This window comes from Haliotis rubra, unplaced genomic scaffold, assembly GCF_003918875.1.
Source record: "Haliotis rubra isolate DU_JTF1 unplaced genomic scaffold, ASM391887v1 Scf350, whole genome shotgun sequence".
NCBI lineage: Eukaryota > Metazoa > Mollusca > Gastropoda > Lepetellida > Haliotidae > Haliotis > Haliotis rubra.
Window position 1 is genome coordinate 307,365 of NW_025767025.1, and position 24,147 is coordinate 331,511.

The window sequence follows — 24,147 nt, forward strand, 5'->3', positions numbered from 1 at the left end:
ATAACTTTTTGCTAGTTTTCATTTGTTCCTGCAGGGGAATGTGGCATTTACCTTCAAGGACATCCTCCTTGCAATCATGGTTATATCTGTAATAGTTATTTAATAGATAAGTATGCACTATATTCATACAAATAATATAGAAACCTTTCTTTTTGTGAAAAAGTCTGAATCCTGTCAGCTGTCAATCTCCAAACACACAAACAACCAGTGACTGTCACATTGTGAGGTGACGTGGAAATGATGAAATGTAATAGAATAAGTTTTTTAGATGGCGCTAGTTATCCCTTTCACAACACCATCTTTCCAATAGTTTCTTTGCTGCTTATCATAACACAAGCTAACTATTTTTATAAACTTTTGTGAAAGAGTATCCAGAAAGGAAAATGACATTGGGTGGAGGAAATCAGAAGGAAAGTGAATTACTGTCTTCCCTGTGAAGGAAAATCAATTCTAGAACAGAAACGTTCCCGATTTGGGAGAAAAAACTCAAACAGAAAATTACACCCTGTCAGAAAGTTATGGAAAGAAACAATCAAATCTATTTTGCCTTTAATCTTATTACATCCAATATGATATCATTTCCATGGCAACAGTTGTTTGCTAAATAAAGATACAGACATGGACAGTAATTTAAGGTAATTATATCTGAAAAGAATGTGAAGTAAACCCTATACTTATGTACCTCGTCAGGTGAGGAAATATTGGTCAGTTTATGGAAGGACAGCTTACATATATAATATAGATGCTCACACACAATCAGGACAGAGTTGTCTCCCCTGTCTGCTCAGTCAACAATTTATGACAACTGGGAACACACACACACACACACACACACACACACACACACACACACACACACACACACACACAGAGACACAGAGACACAGTGACCAATCTCACATCCCTGACAATCTAGGACCCTTTCAGGATGCATGGTGGCCCAGTGGTGTAAGTTAAACATACATTCTGCTTGTTATCCGATAAGATCAACACGAGGAAGCAGAAATATTGTTGTCGAATCCGAACTGACTCACGCAAGTCAATCTGCTACGGTACTGCATTAGTTGAAACAATACAGAACATTTCTACCATTCTGCTTGTCTCCCAAAATGGTGGACATGTCCTGATGAAACTGAAACATTGTTATCAAAACCAAACTCACACATCAGTTTGGTTGAAGCAATGACAGGCAACATTTCTAACAGTACTCACAAAAGTCTGTATCAACTTATCCATAATGATCACTCCAATCAAATTTAACCAAAATTTTACCCTCACAACAAACACCTGCTGCTTTCGTCCATTTTTTCAAAACCCACATGGCTTCGAACTGATGTCCATTGATCCAACACGTGATCATGTCAATTGGATAAAATTGTGGTCATGTTCAACAAGCCTGTGAAGTTAATTTAGCTCAGAGTCTATTACAGTATCGTTAACTGGACAAACTAAAAAGTGGAGTCAAAGGCAGTGAATGCTACCTCACGTTTGATTGGTTTCCAGGATATTTGTTTAGTGAGATTTGATTGGATGCTTACAATATCATGACAAATGCAGCAGTCTTGCTGTCTACAAAACTAATGCTGCCTCAGGAAATATTTGCCTCCCAACAGATGCCATTTCTAAAGCAACACCGCTTTGCTTTTTTCGATCACTTGAAATAACAGAATCTACCAATTATAATCTGATCTGTCAAACATCAACTCGTCCAGGCCCGTCAAGAAAAGAAAGAAATTCTGAAGATGTTTGCCAAAATTACAGCTTTTCCAAATCAAAAGGAAGATCACGGCTAAATTTTCGAATCCAAACACTCAAAAAAATATTGTTTAAAATTCAGTATTGGAAATTCTGGCCTAAAAGGTGAGATAGCTCTTCCCATTTGCAGAACGTCTACTTAACTTGCCATCACCCACCATAGAATCAGAGAATCACTTTTGTCCAACTGCAGGATTACACAGTGATCAGAAAATTACAGGCCAAAGTTCCCAACATATTCAGATCACCTTGACAACAGTTCCAAAGAGAGAATGGAAATGTATCCAGAAAACTTTGATCCTGATATGATTACTTTAGTAATTCGATTTCATAAATGGACCTCAGTTCCATCTGAGATGGGTTAATGATAATCTAGCAGTTTGGGTCGAAGGTCAGATGTCCAAAGCTTGTCCATGACCTCTGATCCCATATGAAGTTTCTGATTGGTTGACCCCCCGGGCATGTGTCACCTGACCACCTGCTTTTTCTCTAATGCTAATCCGCTTTTCAATAAATATTCATCCCCTATATGACTGCAGGATATGAATTCATGTATGAGCAAATTTTAGTCAATAATCTGGATGAACAAGTCGCTGATTAAACCTCACTGACTAACAATCCCCTGATCAGTATGGAAAGTGGGATCACTTTTACTGGTCATTGTGTCCACTATATGGCATGAGTGATTGTGTCCACTATATGGCATGAGTGACCATCAACGAAGCCACTCTCAACATCAGGCCAAACAGATTAAACTTGATGTCCAACGTTACAACAACAACGGGCACTGCTCTCCACTGACAACAACTCTGCAACCAAACCAAACATTTAACTAAATCCCCCAAATTTATAAATTAATGCTGAAGTATCAACAATTAACTAAATGTTCTTCATTAAATTTTTCTAATTATAAGTCTGACTTCAAAGAGATATTTATCAAATATTACAAATATTACATCAGCTTGGGGGATACAATCCTCAGTGTGGGCTTCAGTGTACAGCGGAATCAATTATGGTAAAGAATATCCAACCAGGGACAAAAATTCCTTTCAGCTTCAACCTATTTTTTAAAGACTTTCAGCTATCAGATTCTGATCTGGCTTTGGGTTTTGTTTGTTTTATAAAGACAAATTAGGATGGAGAATAGCTACTTTTCTATTTCTTATCAAAGCTCCCCGAACATACACCATGTGATTTGAGATTTTCTTAGGCTTGCCTCCAATCATTGCTTCCCCTCAGCATGTAAACATACAAGGGTGAAATAATATACAACCTGAACATGCAGATTGCTGCCCTGATAGGTATGTGACATGTACAACTCCTCCTGACAAGCATATGTCGGTGAACATCTTGTATATTATCATAACACTACCAGCTTATTTCCCCCCCAAATGTGACATGTGACTATGTATGCTATACAGCCCGTATCCCTACTGCCCGAGTGTGACATGTGACTATGTAGGCCATACAGTCTTGTATATTATCATACAGCCTGTATCCCTACAGCCCGAGTGTGACATGTGACTATGTAGGCCATACAGTCTTGTATATTATCATACAGCCCTGTATCCCTACAGCCCGAGTGTGACATGTGACTATGTAGGCCATACAGTCTTGTATATTATCACAGCCTGTATCCCTACAGCCCCGAGTGTGACATCTGACTATGTAGGCCATACAGTTGTATATTATCATACAGCCCGTATCCCTACAGCCCGAGTGTGACATGTGATTATGTAGGCCATACAGTTGTATATTATCATACAGCCCGTATCCCTACAGCCCGAGTGTGACATGTGACTATGTAGGCCATACAGTCTTGTATATTATCATACAGCCTGTATCCCTACAGCCCGAGTGTGACATGTGATTATGTAGGCCATACAGTCTTGTATATTATCATACAGCCTGTATATCCCTACAGCCCGAGTGTGACATGTGACTATGTAGGCCATACAGTCTTGTATATTATCATACAGCCGTTACCCCTACAGTCTGAGTGGAATGGATACATGTATGCATGTGTACACCATAGGGTGATAACTACACATATCTCACCCCAAGCTATACCATGTGATAGATTAACATTTAACAAATGACATTGACTGCTGTTGTGGCACATGGTATCCTCATGTTATCACATCATGTGTGCTGCATTTAGGGCAAGTCAGGGGGGCCTACATTTGAGGGGGCGATATATGTTTGACATTTTCACGGCATTTCACCACATCTTTGTCGTGTTTGATGCAGCCTTCAGTCAAGATCAGATAATTTGCTCCCTCTTGCATGAATCTGAGTCATGGAGGAACACAAACTAGAACCTTTTTGCAGGATGCAACTTTCACTTGTCTCAATAGACTTGTTTGAGTTGCAGTATGTAGAGGGCTGAGGAGGAGTGTAAATCATTGTTATCGCCGTTGTTTAACGCAGCTATTTGGGCTTGATTTTGGGCTAAACTGTTCCCCAAACACTGACTCATCTGCTGACAACTTAACTTGAGCAAATTATTCTTCAAATCTGAGATAATTTCCTTATCGAAATTAAGAACTATTGCATGAAAAACCATTATGGCGGAGTGGAGCCTCCAGTGAATAGAGACTGGACCAGAAGAGGTTCGGGTCAGCAAACACAGCACACAGGCTGAAGAATGATGGAGGAAGCCAGATCTGTGTGATTGGGTTGTCAAATTGGCCGCAACGTGAACAGACATTTAGCACAGATAAAACCTGTGGAAAATACGATCAACAGTTATTTTTTGAAAGTGCCATGACTCAGTGTTTCTGCTCGGCAGAAAGTTTGTGAATATTTCAAATGGCCAATAAGTTTTACTAGTCAGTGGAGATTTCCTGCTTCATAGCTTTTTGACTTTCCAACATCCCAACGTTTTCCCAAACTACAGCAAGAGCAAATTCAATTATCCTATTCAAAAGGCTGATTATGACCTCGACTCACGGGACTTGGACCAAATTTGATGTAGAGGATGGAGAAAACTGCTATTCCGGGTCTCTGAGCGGCAATTGTGCCCATCTCGTTCTGTCTCAATACTTCCACTTGTGTACTTCGCAGGCCAATATCACAACCCTGTCTCGATGACTAAGGCAATCACTTCAATCCCTAATTTTCCAACCATTGCACGTAATCTTCATCAGCCAAATCAAGTCTTTGTAATTCTAAAAATTTTAATTTCTCTTACAATTCTGCAACCCTATTTCTTTAGTGCTCGATCCTGAAACTTTGCTAATTTCTGGCTGGAAAATGGGATTTTGGTGAAAAAACACTGTCTGACATTATTGCATTTCTGTAGGCCATTGAACACTTCCAAGAGCGTATTACACAGTTTTTATATTTTCTCGTTTGTTTCTTGTCTTTAGGGAGTTAGGAAATGACGGTATACATATTGAAGCTGCCTCTCTTGAGTGTTCAATCAAAAACCAACAACAGAACTACAATAATGGGGGAGAGTCACAACCTTCCCATTCAGACTTCTAACTACCACATACTCCAAATCTTAAATTAAACAACTTAGACATAACTTGTTTGAGTGACATTTAGAAGTTGGTGTGATGAACAACGAGGAGAGTTATATGGATATACAACTTCTTTAATATAATATGAGCTACGTTTCGGTGTAGCTACTAACACCGTTATCAAGCAAATGATGTAATCATTGTTTGTTGTTGATAACAACTCTTACACAACTGTCAGGTAAACCAGTGGTTGATAGTATGAGTACCAACCCACACTGTTGGGTTGTCTGGCCAGCCAGTTCACACATCTATAAAAGCCTGGTCATTCATAAGGTCAACTCTTACACAACTGTCAGGTGAACCAGTGGTTGATAGTATGAGTACCAACCCACACTGTTGGGTTGTCTGACCAGCCAGTTCACACATCGTAAAAGCCTGGTCATTCATAAGGTCAACTCTTACACAACTGTCAGGTAAACCAGTGGTTGATAGTATGAGTACCAACCCACACTGTTGGGTTGTCTGACCAGCCAGTTCACACATCGTAAAAGCCTGGTCATTCATAAGGTCAACTTTTGCATAACTCTCAGGTAAACCAGTGGTTGATAGTATGAGTACCAACCCACACTGTTGGGTTGTCTGACCAGCCAGTTCACACATTGTAAAAGCCTGGTCATTCATAAGGTCAACTTTTGCATAACTCTCAGGTAAACCAGTGGTTGATAGTATGAGTACCAACCCACACTGTTGGGTTGTCTGACCAGCCAGTTCACACATCATAAAAGCCTGGTCATTTATAAGGTCAACTCTTACATAACTGTCAGGTAAACCAGTGGCTGATAGTATGAGCGACAATCCACAATGTTGGGTTGAACAATGAGCCACTTCACAAATCATAGCTATCCTTTCCTCAGCACAGACAGCTCTTTCAACCATTATGAGGCACTGGGAACTTTTCTGGCCTGGTATCTGCATGCAGGCTTTAATTAGGACACTGGTTACATTTGATGCAAACAAATTATACAAATCATTATCGCATGAGGAATGACAACAGCACAAATGTACCTTTAAATGCAAACACAATAATGGCACAATCAGCTTAAGCAGCCAGGCTGGAGCCCAAGAGAGGTATATAGGTTCATACCATATCAGAGAAATATTTATGACCAATGAAAAGATCTACAACTGTGGTGCCATGAAAGACAATTACCATTTGTTGCGTGCTATATCCCCCATATACACCACAATACATAGATGGCCCCATACTACTTATGGGCCTGAGATGAGACACATAGACCTTAATTCACTTTCTGCTTCTATGTTCTTGAACTGGGTCAGCTCAGCTCCCTGGGGAGACCTCTGTATGTAGCATGTAGGTTCAAGTTGCAGATGAAACTGCCAAGAGATGTGCCATCATATTCATAACCCAATTGGCATCACTCCTCAGTGTCATAAAGCCATTATTTACTGTGAACGTTCTCCGATATATTGGGCAACTGTTTGCAAGGAGTCAAATCCCCGACTCTTGTGCAAACAATCTCAGTAGATGCTGTAGTGGGCACTGGACTGTCTCCGACTCTGTATTGATCAGATCACATAGGTGGCCAACATCTCGCCAAACAACACTAACATCATGCTTCCTCTTCATCAATTGCACCGACTGCCATGTATTGTGCTACATTAACCCTTGCAGGGCTAAAATAAGTTATGAAGCTGTCACTTCCAATACACCATCCAAATGTTTTCTCCTTGCTGTCAAATTTCTTCTGGACATTTTCACTTTTCTTGAACTATTGCAATTCTTGTAATTTAATTGTAAAATGGCTATCACCAATTCCTTTTCATCAATTCCTCCAAAAAATAATTTCTTTGATTATTGTGAATTCTGAGAGATGTATATTTGCATGTGGTGGAACATGATGCAATGGACAACCTTCTAGCATCTATATTTTTGTTTCACTTAAAATCATGTGTGATCACAACAGGTCCATCCTCCTAATCAACAAGTTGCACAACACACGTCTCACTCAAGGACTATGTAATACATGTACTATTTACCTGGGGCTCCTTTCACGAAGCAACCTTAACTAAGGTTAACCTTAACTCCCATTCTTTAACACTGCACTAAGGTTACCTTAGTGACTTACGATCACCTTAGTGCTTTGTGAAAGGAGGCCCTGATGATGAAGCTTCAATTTAATATATTCCTACAACATGTAACATTCTCTTCAAATATTTGTGCGAAATAAACAGTCAGCAGTGCCAGCCAGTTTATGGTGTGTAACTCAAGAATGTGCAAATGGCCGTGAAGTACATGCATCACCATGTGTTCTAAATAGTAATCGCAAACCTTTTTCCTTACAACTATTTTTGAGTGGTCATGTCAAGATGACATTGTAAGTTATTTAACATGTTTAATTTGCAAGTGGATGGTTAAAACAAAATTGATTATATGACAATTTTAAAAATCCAATTTTGAAGAAAAATGAGGGAAGGATTATTCAAAAACTCATTACAGTAATTATTCAAATTGATTACAAAACAAGTGATTTTTGCAGGATGAGAACCTTCAAATCATCAAGTGTCTTACAATCGGAGAACAATTTTAATTTGCAAACAAAGTCTGTGGGAACCAGTGTTGTTCCTGTAATTATTATGCAATCTTTCAATAATTGTTAATCACCTGTCAAGTGGTATAACTGTTTAATCACAGAAATTGACAACATCCTTGAAGAAAAGGAGTCCCTTGACAGCATTTATTATTACAATTGAATAATGTTTTTAAAAAGAAGACAAAACTTGTGATCCTGAGCTGAATTAAAACAAAGAATCACCATGCTGAGAACAAATCACATTCGGAGGTTTTCCTGGAATTACTTTTTACAACATTCATAAATCAACATTTTGTTTCAGCTGCTTCATAATTTGATCATCTGATATTCAAAGAGGTCAAAGTCATCTCACATCCATCCACAGTTCTGTTTAATCAGTGTAACCACTGAGGACTATGAAGAATCTCTGACAGTTTGTTTTGCAGAGGGTAGGATGTTTTCCAAGATAACAAAGACATATATGAGAAATTTTATATCAGCTAACCGAACAGACAATCCCCAACCCTCACCTCCCTGACCCCCCCAGCAGTGGAGGTGAAACAGACATCAAGTCTCATCTCAATTACCTCCCTTGATACCTGAGTAATGGCAGTTTAAGTAGCAGACGTAACCTTCCCGCCCTTTTTTGATCAGCGCAATGTTTGTGGGGACTTTTCTCCACATGATTCAGGAATGGAGAGCCCTTCAATCTACTAGGATCCATCCCGGAGAGCTGAATCTGTCTGCCAAGTCAATTGCTGTTGAGATATGCATATTTCTCATTTGTTATGACAAGCAGGGTGTCTGACTCAGCCAAATGTTGCACACTATCTCCTCCTCTGATGTTGAAGAGTAAACTCTTCTGTCTGATTGATGTTTTGTATCTTCTGACTCGTTCTGACCCCACATCCAACACAATCACCTTCAATTAACAGAAACAGGAAAACATGCTTCCTCTGCTGACACTTGTTGGGCTTTCATGCAACATGCAAATGAGAGACTCTTCTGCACTTTCCAAATGTCATATCGCCCAATTCAGGCCATCAATGCACCATGCAAATGAGGTGCGAAGTCTGCATACATTGAATGCCATATCTCTTAATGCAAACTGTGTCTTCCCAAGATATTATCTCAGTATAGGTTTACATTTAATAATCAGCTTCGGCACTTGCTGTGGCAGAAAGTGACTAATCTGTTTTCTTTGAAACAAATTTACATTTTCAGACGCACTAACTCATGAGCGTGCTCGATCCCCTGAGATGAGGAAATCAGAAAAATGTGTTATCTGATACAGAAGAAGCTAAGAAAATTCACAAACCTCGTCACTTCTTACATCACAAGTCTCGTAAACCAACAAAGTGGGTGTGATTTAATTGCATGTAAAGCTGGCCTCTATCTATGAAAATGCCACAATCAATAAGCACGCTTTGTTTTCTGAGTCAAATTTTTTATCAGAGCAGATCATTTCCTGAGCGAAAGGAATCCGTATTTTGACCTCAATCGAGGATGATGCGAATACTGTTGAGGATGCCATACATGTACCCAAACCCCTGCACATCACCAGTCTAGCAGGCTGCTTTTTGGAAGTTTTGCAACACATCACGTGTACAATGTCCAACATACGAGCTGTTTAATATTTTTCAAGGGTTCTCAGCTATGATGAATGACACTATTAGATTAATGCAAACTCAGGCAGCCATCTTGAATTGTGTATTCAAGCAAGCTTGCGACTGCCTGCTGCAGGATACGCAACAGTAATATTTTGCCAAATTTAAAACAAAATGGAGAGAAAAAAAAAGATAACCCATAATTAAAATTCGTCCCTAACTGATTTTGATCTTTCACAAGAAGTGACTAAGCATCGTAAGATTTGATCAATGAGAAGATGTCCGCAAGTGGTTGACAGCTGACCAACAAGTTACTCACAGTTAATTTAATGCTTCCCTGATTACATTTTTTGGCTCGTTTTTTAGCAGCCTAATGACTACTGTAATCCTTAATAAAGACGTTTGGCCAGTGCCAGTTACACTGAAGTCTGATTGGCTAGTCATGTGAATGGTACCGTTATTCCACTGTAGCTGGCCTCTGTAACGGGGTACAGTTACGATGACAATTAATCAATGCCATTTCTTGGATGGATTCTAATCTTGACTGAATTTTATCTCACAGTGCTGATGAGTAGCTGTCTGAATGGGTCAGCCCAGAACCTTGAACTAATGGAGGAGTTTGTGGCACCAGTTTCTGTCACACTTGCATGAGCTTGCTTCAAATATGCAAAATCAATCTTCCTAAGAAATATTCAAATCACAAGGTTTCATTTTTCTATTGTTTGAAACTGATTCCAGTCTCTGCCTCAAAATTTCATCCCTGTGCATTATTCAATGACTTTTATTAGTTTTAAATTTCAAGTTTGCATGTTATTATCATATGTGCAATATTTGTGTCAGTTGTAGATTTCTTATGCTTTCTTAAACTTGGTGCTATCTGTGTCGGGTGTATGTATGCTAGGGTACATTCTGGACTTACGAGTTGTGGAGGCTGCAGTCAAAGAACGTGAAGTCTGTTGACACAAAGTCCTGCTGGTTCATTCTCACAGACAAACGCATCACAATGTGATCTGGAATGAAAGAAATATTACATCAATAATATTATAAACTTGATGCTGTCCGTCAATGTGGCAGACTACATATGGCATAATTATCTTTCTTGTCCAAGTTGTCATAATGGCAGCCCTCCAGTCGAGGGGAAAATGACATGTTGTTCGAGTAATGTGATTTTAACAAGTTAATCAGATAAAACAACAGAAATTTCACTTTTGGTGACACTAAATCAAGCTGCAAGTCTTGTTGCGCATTTTGACCAGTTGTTAAAACGAAAAAGCCAAAATTAGGGTCGACATTGCGAGGAGATAACAGACAAAGTTTTTCTACATGACTGAGGGATTATGGGAGGGTGGCAGTTCGTTGTCAATTACGACAAGATTTATTACTCTCGCTTCAATTGCGCCGATAAATATTTCATTTTTGCAGACATCAAAACGAAGGCAACATGGAGTGGGTTGATTTGGTGGTTTATAGGGATTTTTACAACTCTCTGATGGAGGTCGCCATTGTTAAAAATTCATGTGATAAACATGGCTGCTGTCATGTGACTGGCAGATTAATAGGGAGCATGGGGAAAGGGTCCGATGGCATGTCAAATTTCAAACCCTGATCAGAGTCTGCGTCTGTTGGTTGGATGTTTGATGGTATTTAGTTTTCAACAGGAGCAGACAGGACAATACGCTGCCCAACAAGTGATGAGAGAATATTAGAGTGTCACGTTATGCTACGGCATCTCACAATTATATCAGCTTAGAAAGGCTGTCCTATAGGCCCGTCAGAATAAACCTGTGATTGACCGACCTGTGTACACATGTTCTTTTAGGGGCCATAAATGTCAATAACACAAATGGAAATTGGGAAAAGATCGGTTTGCCTGCAATTCTCACGTTTCTACAAACGTTCCTGTCCAGAGTCACATGACTCATGTCATTTCCTTCAAATCATCAGCAAAGGAATTTACATTTATTTGAAGAAAGGCGCTTCTATCATGAGGGCCAGGTTGAGTGACGATCAGCTCGCAGACAGGGGGAAGGAACAAATTAAACTTGTTCTATTTTACGATCAGCCGTGTCATTCCTACTTTTAGCTCATCTATTCAATCTGAGGCTATGCATCCAGCAGGGTGCAAGATGCCAACATTGTTGCCATTCACGACCAGGGATTCTCTGCTGCCAACAAATCGGACGGCCAAATCACCCAAGTCTTTGCCAGCAACCTGTTCAAACCAGGAACAAAGGAAGTCCAGCAGTTGGATTAAGCAACTGGTCTGCAGAGACCATGACCAGCAGACGGCAACGTTTTAAAGACAGACGCCAATATCGAACACAAGCAGACGTGAACATTTGCAAGTAGGAAATGTGCCGTTATTAGACAAAAGAGGGACAGCCATTGTCGTTTGTCTGGTTTTATGCCCAGTCTCTCGGGAATATGCCTGAATTGATGACCTGCTCTGCACAATGGCACATGCAAAGTCATTTTCAAGTTTTGTCCAATGTGATCAGTTACCAGTGTACGGTGGATTGAAGCACTCATTCATACCAAGTTTGCAATAAAATATTCAGAATATTCTGCTTCAATTGAATGAGAAGAATTTGATCCAAAATTTAAAATAAAAAAGTGACTAATGTAAAACAATTAGCTGTGATGTAATGACTGAAGTCCCTGATGCTTGAATCTACTTCCATGGAGCCCCTCAAGTGACAGAATTTCTGTGTTCAAGGAACCTGGATCATCATAGGTTGTTCAATCCGGTGATCACGAGCGTCCAGTGAGCTCGATGGCGTTGAGTGACAGGCGACTGATGGATGGCAAATTGAGCAAGTGTCCGGCTAAGATGTTTGATGGGCCATCACCGTATGTCCAAATTGACCAGTGATCTCCCTGGACACCAACTAGCACCATGGGTAATGTCGCATATAATTCAGGTTGGCTAAATGTCCTCCCAATATGGCTGGTAATTGTTAAATAGCCTTGTCATGAGTGGGATTTCAATTTGACAGTTGAAAATACCCAAACCCTAATTTACATATTGGCTGATTACAAATATGATATGCAAAAATTCTGCATCCAAATTAGCATTTAAAATCCTTTAATGAATGAATATTCCATTAAAATTTCAAGGAAAGATTTGCTAATTAGTTTTGTCCTGTATGATGCTCCTCCCAAACGGAGATGCATGGCAAAGGTGCCGACTGAGTTATAGGAACTAAACATGGAGGCAGCTATCTTCATAGGCATGGTGATGAATGAATAATTATTTTTCTGATTAAAAAGAGAATTTGAAAATTCTCAAGAGATTCTCCATTTTGTAAAGATTTCATCCCTCCTTTGTCAGATCTTATCCTGGGATTTCCTTAAACCACTTATTTCAAAAGATTCAAACATCATCCATTTACAAAAATCTGCATTTGCAAAGATGTTAGATTGAACGTCATTAGATTCTTTATAAACTGAAATTAGATTTAGGGTAAAGTCTGACCGTTGAGTTGTCAGTCAAGAGCTGAGGGTGGGATCAATTCTTCGGAAAAACTTTCGAAAACATTAAAATAATAAAAAAGTAGAAAAACGATGACTGAGTCATGTGCATGTGCTATTAATGCCTGGAGAAGTTAATCATTTGGAAAAGATATGTGTCAGAAAGAGCATGGTCGTCACTTTTCAAACACGAACATAACGACCCGATTCTCCAGAACTAAAAGTGGTCAGACGCATTTGCCAATAAGGCAATTACTGCAGATTCATTTAGAGATCGAGTTCTATATTGACAGGAATTGAGGATCTGCGGTCGTAAAACAGTAGACTCTAAGAGAACATCACAGGACCATCAAGAAACATGGCAAGAAATAACGAGACCATCTCTGTCTATGGTACGACAAAATCCTAATATAGATGTAATGTGTTTGCCTAAGCCAATAGATAGCTCAATTATCGCCCTCGGCACGGAAATGAGGGGGGTTATGGGAGAGGACAAGCGATTACACTAAATATCTACTTGGCCAGACAACAAATTGCAATATGAAGCGCACCATAAGCTTGCCCATGTCGCACGTCAATAGCCCATATTGATTCCAACGACGGTTACTTTAAGCTGGAGTCGGTCTTTGTAATACCCGACGTCGTCGTAGAGCAGACTGATGCAGGTATTGACATCTAGCGGATGTCGAATCGAAGTGATTACTGTTGCAAATTGGCATTAATCAGTAGGAGTGTGATATCGACACGCATACCTGTTCACAAACACATGTATGTTTGTTTGCAATAAACATACCCCAGTGAAACACAGGGACAATAACGATCCATAATTTGCATTACTATCGCGGAATATCACCATAATTCCCTCCCCTGCAGTGTCCATTATTTAAACAGAAATGCATTTCCTTATCCTAAGCCACGCGTGTTTATGTAGAAATAACAGCATTGGTGAAAGCTGCATGATCAATTGCTGACGATAATGTATTGTGTAATAATTCCACATAGTGCCACGTTATTGGTGTGAAACAGTCTTACAGCATCATTCACTGCAGCCTCAAACCAGCATGTAAATCAAGCCTCATTATCGCATTCTGTGCTATTAACTGTTCATAGTTAACTGGACCATGCATCATGGTGTGATGGTGCTCGGCTCATATAGTCTGCTGCCAGAATGTCGTGGTACAGCCAGGTCCATTGTATGACACGCTGATCACAAAAGAGGATTAGATGTACAACATGGCTGAATAAGGCATTGGAAGCAGAACAAGGCCACCAGCACCAGCCTGGAGCCAATCTGCCCCATCTCACACCCAAGGCTGCTATGTTGGGTCTATCTGCCCACAACCTTCACACAGTACTTCTAACCATCTTACACCCATCGCCAAGGCTGCGATCTTGGTTCTATCTGCCCACAACCCTCAAACAGTACTTTTAACCATCTCGCACACATCTCCAAGGCTGCCATCTTGGTTCTATCTGCCCACAACCCTCAAACAGTACTTCTAACCATCTCGCACACATCTCCAAGGCTGCCATCTTGGTTCTATCTGCACACAACCCTCAAACAGTACTTCTAACCATCTCACACCCATCGCCAAGGCAGCCATCTTGGTTCTATCTGCCCACAACCCTCAAGCAGTACTTCTTGTCATCTGGCACCCAAGGCTGCCATCTTGGTTCTATCTGCCCACAACCCTCAAACAGCACTGACCATCTCACACCCATCTACATGGTTGCCATCTTGGTTCTATCTGCCCACAAACCTCAAACAGCACTGACCATCTCACACCCATCTACATGGTTGCCATCTTGGTTCTATCTGCCCACAACCCTCAAACAGTACTTCTTACCATCTCACACCCATCGCCAAGGCTGCCATCTTGGTTCTATCTGCCCACAACCCTCAAACAGTACTTCTAACCATCTCACACCCATCTCCAAGGCTGCCATCTTGGTTCTATCTGCCCACAACCCTCAAACAGTACTTCTGACCATCTCACACCCATCGCCAAGGCTGCCATCTTGGTTCTATCTGCCCACAACCCTCAAGCAGTACTTCTCATCTCACACCTCTCCAAGGCTGCCATCTTGGTTCTATCTGCCCACAACCCTCAAACAGTACTTCTAACCATCTCACACCCATCGCCAAGGCTGCCATCTTGGTTCTATCTGCCCACAACCCTCAAACAGTACTTCTATCCATCTCATACCCTTCTCCATGGCTGCCATCTTGATTCTGTCTGCCCACAACCCTCAAGCAGTACTTCTTGTCATCTCGCACCCATCGCCAAGGCTGCCATCTTGGTTCTATCTGCCCACAACCCTCAAACAGCACTTCTATCCACTCACCCATCTCACATCCCATCTATCTGCCCACAACCCTCAAACAGCCATCTCACACCCAAGGCTGCCATCTTGGTTCTATCTGCCCACAACCCTCAAACAGTACTTCTATCCATCTCATACCCTTCTCCATGGCTGCCATCTTGATTCTGTCTGCCCACAACCCTCAAGCAGTACTTCTTGTCATCTCGCACCCAAGGCTGCCATCTTGGTTCTATCTGCCTACAACCCTCAAACAGCACTTCTAACCATCTCACACCCTAACCATCTCATTCATCTTGGTTCCCCACAACCCTCAAACAGTGCCATCTCATTTTGGTGGCTGCCATATCTATCTGCCCACAACCCTCAAGCAGCACTGACCATCTCACACCCTTCTCCATGGCTGCCATCTTGGTTCTATCTGCCCACAACCCTCAAGCAGTACTTCTGACCATCTCACCCATGAGACTACTGACCAATGTCTCACCCATCTCCAGCTGTGACCACTGGTAGCTGAAGCTACATTCACAGACTCTGTGATTCTCATACAGTTACTGAGATTATAAAGATGTATATATGATGAAAATATGTAAAAAAAATTAGGGGTCATCACTACCAATTTCATCATTATGGTACTTTGACATATCAGAATCCATATTCATGCAGGTCGCCCAGACAACCAAGAGACTGCAGCCTATGATTTTAAGCAGCCCAAATATGTAGCTGTCAGTCCACATAACCAGTCTCAGTCTCGAGCTTGTCCAAACCGTCAGGAGTCTGCCCCTCAATCTGCTCCTACGGGATGTTTCAGCTCTTAGAATGACAGACCAAGCTCTGTGGCTTTTACCATATTTCTGTCACGCGTCATGTTATACAATATGTATAAGCACTGTGTGGTTTTCCATCTGTTCACTGCAACGCCACGATGGAACCGATGCACGATTGTCTGACTTGCTACGTAACACTTTCGCAGGACCATCAGATCACCTGATGTATAATCAAGCCCATGGTATTGATTATTTGTCCAAGATGGCCATTGCATTGTGATGTTTATATCATCTTCCTCATGTTCGACATCCCAATAGATCATGGAGGTTCCTGGCTGACTCTGGTGAAACACGGGGACCTGGCTTAGAGAGCAGTAAACGTGTTTAGTCTGTATAGCCCAGTAAATCTATACATCACTGATGAGGCCAACAGGGTATTGCTATACCTAATCTGATCACGAAGGCAGCAGGCATTTACCCAAAAAGCAGACACAATTTATCATTTCAAAAACCCCATTCAATACTTGTCTACATCATTACCTTAGAAATCACAGTCTTTGCATTCCTTTGTGATAAGACGAAAACACATAACTGAACCAAAATACCATATTGGTGGATGAAGTTACAAAGCTGCAGGCACTATTTATCAGTTGCCAGTAATCCCTGGGTTCTTTCACAGGATCCATCGTCTCGATGTCCCCCTTGTGATCACATTCAAAGAATTAGTTCTCTTTGCCAAATTGTCATAAATTCTCAGAATGACAGCCACAACATCGCAGAATAGTTTACAGCGCTGACGGAAAAAAAACTAACTGTCTGATAACTTAGAGAGCTGGGAACTTTCTAAGTCTGGCGTCTACGAATCTAACACCGAACAACAAGCTGAAATCAATAAAACCATCTCAAATTCATCACTAGAATTGTTTCTCCAAAGTTCTTGTCTAAAAGGCTACGAACCACTAAAATAAACATCTGCCAGTAATAGCTCCTGTATTCAAAAGTCGACTTAAAGTTGAAAAAAATTAGTCATTAGTAATGCATGTCTTTATATATATCCATGAAAAATAAACTTTTGAAGAATTAAGGAGCTAAGATCTTATGAAATATTCATATCCTGACACAACAAGTAAATTGCCTTATTTTCTATAAGATTTTGCAAATCTAAGACATAAAGTATCACTCTAAATTGGAAATTATGTAAACACTGTGATAGAATGAAATAAAAGCTCATTTCAAAGTCACATAGGGTCTTGTTATTGCTATCAGTGAATTCCGCTACGACTTTTTCCCCTGTTTTCCATACATATTAACTTGTAACGCTAACTCCCTGCAGTCCTTCATGTAGTTTCTGATGTAGAAGAATATCATCCACTTATGCCTCTTAAGTCTCAATCACAAGAAAAGATGATCTACAAATATGAATACGCTGCTGAATAAAAATGTATCTTTGGCCATGAGATGAATTCATCAATATTACAAGCATCTTGAGAAATAAGATAGGGAAATTAGCCTTGAGAACAAATTACACTCGTGCAAATTGTGTATTAGAATTTTTCAGTGGAGTTTTTGAATGGTGCCCCATCCTTATGGTGGTCATGAGAGGGACATTCAACATAGATAGTAACTGACGAGGTACTTGGTAGAGGTGGACATCACATATTTCCAATCTTCGATTATCTTCAGGTTGACAGCTCTACCTTTTATTAATTAGTTTATTAGTTAACTATTAATTAGTTAATTTATCTACCAAATGTCATAGTTTGATAGAAACTCACTGATCCAGGGCTCTCCTTAAGTACTAATATCTTCCATTTAGTTGATATAAATATATACTGAACTTTGTCCGAGTTATCTACCAGGCCCAATCCCCATGAATCAGTTTATAATCCTTTTCCTAGAGTCCCCCTCCTTCTTTAACATCAACTTCTCATTTCATTGGTAATATTCTGCGGAACTATCAATTTTCAACTTCTCAGTCTCATTACGGCTTTTGACAGAGGGAAGCAGGTGAGACTCTCCTGTAGCTGGCACTAAGGGTTTCTGAGATTGCTGGGAGGCGTTAGGAGGCGCTCACATTGCATCCTGTTCTTTGGCCATTCCAGACAGGAATATCTTTATGTGGTGGCCCTCTTCCATGACGATTACACAGTAACCTGTGTAGTGATATGGGGTGAAGAGGCGCACTATGACCTGAGTAGGAATACGGTGGCACAGACATGCCAACAAAGGCAGACGCTGTAGTCACCCTGATTCCTACAACAACAGATACTTACTTAGCTTTCAACTAAAATAGCAGTCTGCCCCTGTGTTAAGATTGGTAGCACAGGTGGGAGGAGGTTGGTATACGGCAATGTATATCCAAGCATAGGTGCAGTGTGGTCTTGTAATGGCGTCAATGGTTGTATAGATACAGATTCTGATCCTCCGCCAACAACAAAATATTAAAACCAACAGAGCAAAGGTCATTTTGAGAATGTTTGTGAGGACCATTTGTACGCTTTCTTAAGACATCTAAATATATATCTACCAGACTACTTATACTACCATTGCCACCATCACTGGTCAACAACCAATCACCATGCAGTATACACGCCCTGCTGAAAGTCATTAGGATATTTAATAAATCTGTAAGGTCAAAACATTTTTTTAACTGATAAAAGTACATAAATCATGTATGAGCTATCAAGCCCAGCATGGCATACCAGCAGGGAGTATCTCCAACCAATAGATCACGGTACAGATCCAGTACAGCCTAAATGGGGCTTGATACCATCCCTCATCCATTTCCATCTTATCTTCTTGAGTACTTGATTGTGGAGTGTTTCTATGGCAATGTAATGCAGCTCCATGAGAGACAAGATGTTATTTGGGTGAGGTAACATGATCAAGCTCTCTCTGAAGCACACGTTTTATTGGTCTTGGACATGCCATGGAATCAGTCAGAGTCATTACCAACTGACCCCGGTCATCAGGACACCATAATAATGCCACCGCTTGGATCTCTGGTACCAATAGAGTTGTCTTTAAGTAATGCCTGGATACATCGCTGATATCGCTGTGGACCAGCATGTCCACATTTCCTCTTACTGATGCTTTTTTGTTTAGTGATAATCACTGTTGTAAGGAAAGGGTAAATCAAACAGGAAGAGACATGTTTGCATGTTTGTGATTTTCAGAATATTCCCCACTTCTGCTCACCTTGTCCTGTAGGAACCATGGGGAGCTGGTTGGGTAGTGGCGTCTGACATGTTACTCCAGTGTTCTTCCCAGAGTTCATTGTCTTGTTGGCGATCGTGATAATCGGAACAAAACGCATGTCATGGCTGAAGGCACACTCGTACTGACCAGGAAAGTCGGGGAGGTTTTCAATGTGCAACTGCAGCTGTAAAGAAAACAATAGACAGAGTGAGTGAGTTAGTGAGTAGAATCTGGACTTGATTAGGTAAATTTCAAACAACAAGTGTTTGCCACTATTAAGGCAATGTCCCCCGCCACTAATGAAGAATGAAATATTTATAACATGTTTACTACTTTATATTTTTTGGTCACATGCAAGATGCCTGAAATGACTGGTGTCTGCATAGTCACCCAATGTAGGCTGTCAACATACTTGAACACATTGGGTGCAATGTTTTATGAGATATCGTGGTTACATAAGTTTGAAAAGTGGTCAAAGTGTCGTGGTGACCTTGAAGATAAGGTCAAGGTAACCCAAATCGACTAGTGTCTGGGTAATCCCCCAATGTAGGCTGTCACCAAATTTGAAGACATTGGGTACTACAGTTCATGAGATATCGTGTTAACAAGAATCGGGACGGACGTACGTACGGACGCTGCTGAATACAAAGTCCCCCGAACAATAAGCTTTCAGTCACAAAACTATTTCACTCTTCTTGCCCAAGATATACATCCTTCACAACATGAACAGATTCAACATTTCTCTCAGAACTTGGCTATTTTCATAAAATAATCAAAATCTACATTTGAATCCCAACCCTTGCAAAGCACATACAGATTCACAACACACCACAGTAAGGTGCAGATGTTTGAAGCAATTATCTGCGCATACAAATGACAAGAATTGAAAGTCATTATACAGGCTAATTTTTGATTGTCTAAATCAAATGAATAAAATGTCACTGGCATGGTCTCCAACAACCATAATCACATGCCAAACAGTGAGTTATTTTCCAAATAATCTGTATACAATGAAATATTAATCTGAAATCTCAAAACAAAAGACTTAATTGCCAAATTGTCTCCACTTATTCATAAAATGCCACTGGGCACATATTACAGTTAATAGCAATTATTTCTCATTATGTCAATTGTCAAATCAAAGTCTGAATTATTTTTAGAGATAAATTCCTGATATTCATTGTTTGTTAAAGCTGTCCAACATGCCATTATTGAATGAAAGAGGTTTTCATCTGATAAACTTCATAATCATGTCTCCAGTCTTTCAATGAGTAATACAGGGCCATGTAACGGCCATTTGTTGTCCGACCTGAGTGACTGTGTTGTAGTGCAATATGGGGACACAGTGCTTGTACCTGTGGCAGCAAGCCGGCATTGTGACAAGGAACAACTACATCACACAAGTCTCCAGAAACACCACTGTGGCAATACATCTCACACAATCTCTCCAGTTCACTAGATACACACACGTCCAGTATGTTCTTGCTTCCAGACTTGCAGATAGGGATTTATAAAATGGTCCTTTTTTACACTGAGAGAATTTGAACAACCATTCCTGAACTAAAATTCCTCTGTAATTGTTTTGGAATTGTTCAGACAACCTATGACAGGAACTCAAAGAAAAAGCACACAGGGTTTTTTGTTTTAAATGCAAATATGTTTATTCAATTTCCCTTTATAATTACATCTGACACTTGCCACAAAAACAGAAAATAAACTATCACAAAAAGGGCTTATATGTAAAGCCTTTTTTTCAGCCTATGTACATGAAGGCAAGCAAAGATAATGGCTTGGGCAAGTGTACTGTCTAGAAACTAATTTCATGAAGTATACCCTTGTGAATGTCAAATTAGCACAATGGAGGTAGTCAGATTGCTCCTGATAGATTTGTTCTGGGTTTTATTCCCTATTGAAAACTAGGTGTGAAGGTAATTCTCAGCATCGGTAGCCATGATTGGTCCCACCCTGATGCTTTGTGCCGATATACCTACAAAGGCGTCAAACACTGGAAATTTGGTGAGGGGGTGAGTTTTGTTTATTATAGTTATACCACACATCGGTCTCATAAGGGAGGAGGAGAGTCCAATGCAGATTGTAGATATTCACTACTCAGTATCAGAATCGTAATGACAAACTTATAACCATGATCAGGTCAAATCTGGGATTTGAACCAGTGGATCAGCAGTCAAGGGACACAACTCTGCACATTAGAGGAATATAAGTTGGCGGATGTCTAACCTGTGTTGAAGATGAACCAATCAAATGTTCAGATGTGTGTATCTATACATACATATATACATTAGCATGTATACACATGCTCTGTATGTGTCAATGTGTGTGAGCAAGTGCATGTGTATATGAATATATACACATATATACATAAGCACATTCACATGTACTTTGAGTACACTTCTGGATGTAGATAAGATATGTCATAAACATGTATCACTTGTTATGTTGGGGGCAATATTGATGTCTAGATACTTACTGTGTGTGTCTTGGAGGAGTGGTCTTTCTGTATTTTGTCTGGGACGACACGAGTAATGTTGGTGCACTGCTGTCCACTGTAGGGCAACCATCGCATCGTCATCTCATAGGCCTTGCACTCATCCTGGCGGCTGCACCTGTAACGGAAAACACACCACTGTACAACACCATCGACTAGATACAATAACAAGCATCAACATCATCAACAATGTGACATCATCATAACCAGCACCATTGAGACATCATCAACAACATTGGTGACATCAACACTGTCATTGTGACATCATCGTCACCAGCATGACTACTGTGATATTATGAACGTGACATTATCAACAACTTGCCTATTACATCATCAACAACACTATTACATCATCATCAACAACATAATCTTGACACCATCGTTAACAACATCATCAACATCATTGTGACACCAAAAACACTGTGACACCACCATCAACATCTTTATGAAACCATCAACAACACTGTGACACCACCATAAACATCTTTATGACATCAGCAAAACTGTGACACCACCATCAACATCTTTGTGACATCAACAATACTGTGACACCATCATCAACATCTTTATGACATCAACAATACTGTGATACCATCATCAACAACACTGTGACACCACCATCAACATCATTGTGACACCACCATCAACATCTTTATGACATCAACAACACTGTGACACCACCATCAACAACACTGTGACACCACCATCAACATCATTACACCATCAACAACACTTGACACCACATCAACAACACTGTGACACCACCATCAACATCATTGTGACATCAACAATACTGTGACACCATCAACAACAACACTGTGACACCACCATCAACATCATTATGACATCAACAACACTGTGACACCACCATCAACAACACTGTGACACCACTATCAACATCATTGTGACATCAAAAATACTGTGACACCAACATCAACAACTCTGTGACACCAACATCAACATCATTATGACATCAACAATACTGTGACACCACCATCAACATCTTTATGACATCAACAATACTGTGACACCACCATCAACAACACTGTGACACCAACAACAACATCATTGTGACATCAACAACACTGTGACACCACCATCAACAACACTGTGACACCACCATCAACATCATTGTGACATCAACAATACTGTGACACCACCATCAACATCTTTATGACATCAACAATACTGTGACACCACCATCAACAACACTGTGACACCACAACAACATCATTGTGACATCAACAACACTGTGACACCACCATCAACAACACTGTGACACCACCATCAACATCTTTATGACATCAACAATACTGTGACACCATCATCAACAACACTGTGACACCACCATCAACATCATTGTGACATCAACAACACTGTGACACCATCATCAACATCTTTATGACATCAACAATACTGTGACACCATCATCAACAACACTGTGACACCACCATCAACATCATTGTGACATCAACAATACTGTGACACCATCATCAACATCTTTATGACATCAACAATACTGTGACACCATCATCAACATCTTTATGACATCAACAACACATTGACACCATCATCAACATCTTTATGACATCAACAATACTGTGACACCACCATCAACATCATTGTGACATCAACAATACTGTGACACCATCATCAACATCTTTATGACATCAACAATACTGTGACACCATCATCAACAACACTGTGACACCACCATCAACAACACTGTGACACCACCATCAACATCATTGTGACATCAACAATACTGTGACACCATCATCAACAACACTGTGACACCACCATCAACATCACTGTGACACCACCCATCAACAACACTGTGACACCACCATCAACATCTTTATGACATCAACAATACTGTGACACCACCATCAACATCTTTATGACATCAACAATACTGTGACACCACCATCAACATCATTGTGACATCAACAATACTGTGACACCACCATCAACATCTTTATGACATCAACAATACTGTGACACCACCATCAACAACACTGTGACACCACCATCAACATCATTGTGACATCAACAATACTGTGACACCACCATCAACAACTCTGTGACACCACCATCAACATCATTGTGACATCAACAACACTGTGACACCACCATCAACATCTTTATGACATCAACAACACTGTGATACCACCATCAACAACTCTGTGACACCAACATCATCAACAACACTGTGACACCATCATCAATAACAGTGACATCAACAACTTCATTTCATGATCACTGGTGTGACTATCATCATCATCATCATCATCATCATCATCATCATCATCACATCATTAGTAAAATATTTCCTGATAACAAATCTCATGCTAAGTTGACTTTTCAATCATCAAAGTCATCAGATTGTTGCCACAGTCATCAAAAGCATCTGCACAACTGCACCTCCAAATTAATCCACTCAGATGCCAATATTAAAATTGC

At 40.2% G+C, this 24,147-nt stretch overlaps 1 protein-coding gene across 1 annotated transcript in view; it reads right to left on the reverse strand.

The window, feature by feature from the left end:
• Positions 1-24,147, reverse strand: part of LOC124285040 (plexin-A2-like) — a 206,542-nt gene that overhangs the window by 42,888 nt on the left and 139,507 nt on the right. Inside the window, 3 exon segments of the mRNA XM_046721178.1 lie at positions 10,340-10,430; positions 19,179-19,362; positions 21,667-21,802. Of these exon segments, the coding sequence (XP_046577134.1) occupies positions 10,340-10,430; positions 19,179-19,362; positions 21,667-21,802 (411 nt within the window).